Below are 6053 nucleotides of genomic sequence, written 5' to 3' on the forward strand. Positions count from 1 at the left end.
AGTATATCCTGATACTTTGTTGAATAAGAGGAAAGGAGAAAGGGAAGGTTCCGGTTAACAAAATCTACAAAGAAAAAATACAAAACCTACCAATAAAAAAAATCTAAAATCTAATAAAAAATTATCAAAACCTACTAAAAAAGAATCAAGAATCTACAATAAAAAGATTATAAAAATTTATATAGTAAAACAATCGAAAACTGAAAAAATTTTATTAAAACCTATAGAGAAAAAATAATCCAAAATCTACAAAAAAAATAATATAAGATTTATAAAAATTTAATTTAAAACCTATAAATAAAATGTTATTAAAATGTACAGAATAAGCAATCTCCAGAAAAGAAGGTAGTTAAAGTGATTAATCCCGAAAAAATAGATATGATGGAACTATATGAGATGATTGTGCAATGATTTGTTGAAGTTGTTAGTTAGGGAGGAAATTTAGATCAAGACAGAGCACAGAGTTCTTCAAGTTCGTCCGACGATAAGGAATCGGAAGTTGATAGCACGTCCAACAAAGTTTCAGAGGATCTTGTCAAGTGTTTATTTGTGTAGCATATTTTTGAGAATTGGCCCATTCAGGTGACCAAATAAGTGAAAGAAAAGGAAGAGTTTTGTGATCCTTATTGCCCATTCATTTGAAGAATTATATAGTTAGGAATTTGGATTAGGTTAAGTTATATTAGAAATGATACTTTAAAAATTTTGAATTAATTTTTAGAATTTAAATTATTTTACTAATTGAAATTTATCTTTTATGATTGTAATATTAATTTTGTTTTTTTTTTTGGAATAAATTTGTAAGAACAAATCAAAAGAAGTTGTATCTATATTTTAAATTGATATTTTAATACAAGTTTAGATGATTTTTTATTTGTTTGAGTCAAGATAAATTTAAGAAAAATACTTTCATTTTAACTTTTTTGCACATAGCAAAATTATTTTGTTGTTTTACGAAAAATGGCATATTAGCGAACGAAAGAAGTAATACTGAAATCACTAAAATATAGTCCTGATTAAAAAGGGGAGGGGAGGGAGGGGAAGGATTGGGCCTTGATTCCGTGAACGAGGGTGGTGTTTTCTCCTTTTCAAATTTTTTTATTTGAAAATTTATTTCTATTATTATATTAAAATTATTATATTTGTAAATAATATATTATAGTTCCGTAATAATAGTATTGAAAAAAATGTTGTTTGTTTATATTAAAATATGTTGGCAATGTTTTTGGAATAAATAAAGAATTTATCTGCTTATAATTGATATTCGTATATAAGAATGAATGTATTCTTTTTAGCCTGTCACGATCATATACATGCATATATTACTAAATAAAGCATAAGAACAAAAATAAAAGATAGTGAATATTTTGAAGGATAGGTCAAGTAGGAGCGGCTGCTGGACTTACGTAGTCCGTGAGCTTTGGCCAGCGGCTGGATAATCTATCTCTCTATATGTTAGTTTGTCATCTGTAAATAATTTACTAGAAGGGTCCAAGACCAGGGGTATCTAGCTATATATAATTTTGAATAAATACTTACCTGCTCATTTATATCCATTAATGTACGATATAATTATATTAGGTGATGATGAAGGAGAAATCACATTCACAGTCCAGCAGCAGCACAAGTTGGATTGTGCTCAACTCTAAGGGTCACTGTTCCATCGTCGATATGGACAAGCATCGCATCATGAATCTAGCTCAGATTCATTATCGTGATTTTCGGATTCTAGACCCCCTACTTTCATACCCATCAGCAATTCTTGGTCGAGAAAAGGCTATTCTGCTTAACTTGGAGGTAATACATCAAGATATTAGGTGATTAATTAGATTTTCACTTTCAACACGAGATTATATACAAAAATTTATTTTCATATTAAAATTAATCACTAAAATTAATCATAAAAATTTATTTTTATATTTATATATAAATATATGTATAATTTAATTAATTTTTAATATATATTTATATTTTTATATATATTTTATTAAATATAGGTAGATAATGAAAATATTAAACAATGTGAACAATAGATACGACGGATATTCAATTCACTAAGTGTGTGAATAGTTATCCTATTATTAAGATTTAGGTAAATAATTTGGGATACATTGTGTTTTTACTCTATTAAATCAATTTTAGAGCTCATTACTCACATTGTTCACAAAAACTACTGTTTTACCTAACAAAGTTGTTACTAAGTTGTGGATAGGTATTTCTCCGAGATCCACGGGATGAAAACGTAGTCCCTGTTGTTGAAGAACTCAAAAGGCGATTGGCTCGTACGTTGTAGATTATTTATCTTTTCTTTTATTTTCTTTTCTTTCTTTCTTCATTTTTCTTTAAAAAAAAAAGTTAATTCTTAATGATCTGATTTAGGCCATGTAGACTACTCAACCTTGCAATTTCAAGCATTGGAGGTAGCCCTAGAAGCCATTTGTAGTTATCTCGCTGCACGTACAACGGAACTGGAAATGGTTACATATCTGTCGTTGGAAAAGCTTACGAACAAGGTGCATACTGCATACATAGAGTATCTTAGCCCTGCTCATTACATTTATGTTGATTATTAGGGGTACATTAGACTGACATTTTCTGAATTGTGGTAAAGTTTCACGTTACCCTTTCTATTTTTCTAAATTACATTGATTTTCTCCGGAAATGTGTTAGTGTTATACAAGAAATTCAAAGTGGACTTCGATTGGATTTTATCAAATATTCAATAACGTGTGAAAGTTATCATTAATTAGTTGTTTTTTTATTAGAAAAAGCATACTAAATTTCTACAATATTTGTCTAAAACAAACTTTTATTCTTAAAATTTAAAATATTTTAATTTTATTTTTAATGTTTTAAAGGTATTTTAATTTCCTTCTTCCTTTTAAACTTATAACAATTAACTACTAGTTTTTTTTTTATTTGTATTCTTTTACTAACTCCATCTTTCCTTAGGGGTGTTCATGGATCGGATTTGATCTGCATATCTTCGATATTTATTCGAATCCGATCTGAAAATTACGAATATTGGTTCGATCCGAAAGCTTTCGCACACTAATGGGATCAGACTGCGGATTTTATATAGGTATCTGCATATCCGCAAATCCAAAAAAATAAATAATTAAATATTGGGTTAAGTACGATTTTGGTCCCTAAGGTATAGGTCAAAATTTTTTTCCGTCCTCAACCTTTTTTTGCCTACAAAATCATTCCTAAGGTTTAACTTAGTTTTAAAATCGTCCTTCGGACCAAAATACCCTTTTCCTTCTTCACTAAAATACTCAATTTCTATTCTTCTTTTCCTTCTTCAGCAACAACAACAATGAAGCAGAAACAATATAATAAACATAAAATAAAAAACAGAAATAAAAATAGAAGCAGCATCATAAGCAGAAGAAACAGAATTGAAAATAAAAGCAGAAACAGAATTGAAAACAGAAATAGTAACACAAACATAAGTAGAATCTGAAGTATAAAAAACAAAAACAGAAAAAACAAAAGCAGAAGAACAATGGATTAACAAAATAAAAAACAGAATCAGAATTAGAAATAATGTGATTAACAATGGATTAATAAAATCATAATCAGAATAAAAAATAATGTGATTAACTCAGAAACAGAAGCAGAATTGAAACCCTATGAAGGAGCAGCGGTGCGAAACAATCGCCGTCGAGCACCGTGAGGGAGACGAGAGAGTGCGAGCGAGAAAGGGTAGAGAGAGAGAACTAATCAAAGAAGGAGAATAGGGCCGCTGCGTCATCGCCGAGCTTCTAACGCCGTTGCCAAACCATCGCCATTGAGTTCACCAAGAAGAAGAACGACGAAAATCGTACTTAACTCTTAAATATTCTTTTTATATTTTATTTTAACTAATAATTATCATATATGTTATATTATTTTATTTTTATTATTTAAAAAAAAATATTTAATAATATTTTAAGAGTAAACATGTTTAAAAGAGTGAAAAAAAGGATTTTATTGATATTTTTTAATAAAAATAAGTTTTTTAAAATATTTTTATATTTTGTGAATATATCCAATACCCGATATCTAATCGGATCAAGTTAAAAAAAATGGATATTAAATCCAATCCAATTCGATGATTTTAGTGCGGATTGGATCAAGATTTTGGTCATATCTAATCTGATCTGATCTGCGTTCACCCCTGCTTCCAATATACTATCAAACATGAGTACAAATGTCAGTCATTGAGCTATACGTTGAGTACAAACAATTGTTTTTAGGGTTGAAGAACTTGAGGAAACATGAAGTGGGAAGATTATAATAGTAAACGCAAAAAGAAATTTAAAGACAATTATCAAATTCTTAGGCCAAATGAAGATAAATGTAACAGATGTGGCACATACACTAGCATGCTAACATTCGTTTGGAGAGTCATTTTCATGCGCATTTTGGATTTTGATGTTATGCATACATGCACCTAAGTTTTCTGAGTATGAAAATTGTAACAGCATAGTTTTCGAAAAAAGGGACCTTTTTATGAAGAAACGGATTTTTTTTGGAAATTCAGTGAAGCAAGCACCTCCACTACATCATCATTAGGTAAGCAAGCACCTCTATTGCGTCAGCACTGCATCATCATGAAGCACACACAACTACTAATGTTAAGCAAGCACGTCGATTAAGTCGCGAAAAAACTTGCTTTTTGAGCCACTTCGACTAGGAATTTCAAAATTCTGATTTACATGGTTAGACTCAGTTCAACGAGCCAAACCTGAATCTTGAAAGAAAAAATAATAACATATTATTATTAATATATTATTTTGCTCGCTTTAGTTAAAATAGAGATAAGTTTAATAATATTATAATCGGGCCCAAAATCTACCGGCACGGGCTGATGCCGGCACTCTCCAATAAACTTAGCTATGCTAATGCTTCATCATAAATCTTTTATCTCGAAGATAACCAAGTTACTAGTGTCATTTATACTAATAGCTCATGTATTTACCTCTAGAAATGTAATTACTTGTGTTCTAATACATCTAGTTTTAGTAATTATCTTTTTACTGATATTTTACGCTTAAACTTGGTGACTAAGCACCCTAAGTACACGGCCTCACCAAGGAAAGCTTCCACCAGCTTCTTTTCTCTTTTTTCTTGATAGAATTCTTGAGAGAAAAATTACAAAACTTCCATTGATGTTCAAGCTTTAAACTCGGTTCCTTTGAGCTCCAAAAACTCCATCCAAAATCTAAATCGATTAAAGTGTTCATCTCTTCCTTCTCTTCATATCCATATCAGTTTTCATAAGGTAAGTCAAGGTTTGATGGCTGTTCTTTCTCCTTGTATGGTTCGACTATGGCTAATCATGGTAAAACTTGTTGTTTTTTATGTTTTCTCTTAGGAACTCTTATATAGGTACCTTGTGGACCAAGAAACCTCCATTTTTAGTTCAAGCAATGTGAGAAAATTCTTCCTAAAACTCTGAAGAATGTTCAGTATTTATGTGCATCAAGGTTTAAAAGTTTGTTTTGATTAAAAACTAGGTGAAAAAGTGAGTTAGGAACCTTGTGTGAAACCGATTTTTGGTGGGTGAATCAAGAGGTTGGGTGGCTAAATTGTTATGAATTAATTATGTTACTTCTGTATGTTGATTAAATTAATGTTTGATGTTTGAAATTGTATGTTATATGCTTGATTTGTGTTGTAATTTTGGTGTTTAAAAGCTTGGCAATTTCGGTTCCATGGTGCACGTTGAAAATTGAACTGTTTTCAAGCTTAAATGAGATGCTTTTAAGCTTGAAAACATGAAAGTTTTCATAGAAAAATGGTGTTTGGATGTTGCGATAAAAAGTGATAAAAATTGATTACTAAAAAGTTTGAAAATTTTGTTGAAAATCAAGACTTAAAACCATGATAAAGCATAGTTCATGGTTCGGCTGCGTGCATACATGGATGGCATGGTATGATTCATCAAGGATACAAAGGTAAATAATTAAAAGATTAAGGATAAAAGGATAATTTTAAAAGTATAAGGGTATTTTGGCTATTAATAAAAAAGTTCAGAAATAAAATGAAAATTTCATAAAAAGTGT

General features: G+C 29.8%; 1 protein-coding gene across 1 annotated transcript in view; it reads left to right on the top strand.

Moving 5' to 3' along the window:
• LOC107628091 (magnesium transporter MRS2-I-like) overlaps positions 2204–6053 on the top strand; it is a 31300-nt gene continuing 27450 nt past the window's right edge. Inside the window, exons 1-2 of the mRNA XM_021116787.1 lie at positions 2204–2282; positions 2380–2513. Coding sequence (XP_020972446.1) covers positions 2475–2513 — 39 coding nt within the window. The 5' untranslated portion in view covers positions 2204–2282; positions 2380–2474. The remainder of the gene's footprint in view (positions 2283–2379; positions 2514–6053) is intronic.

This window comes from Arachis ipaensis, chromosome B02 (genome assembly GCF_000816755.2).
Source record: "Arachis ipaensis cultivar K30076 chromosome B02, Araip1.1, whole genome shotgun sequence".
In the NCBI taxonomy this organism is placed as follows: Eukaryota; Viridiplantae; Streptophyta; class Magnoliopsida; order Fabales; family Fabaceae; genus Arachis; species Arachis ipaensis.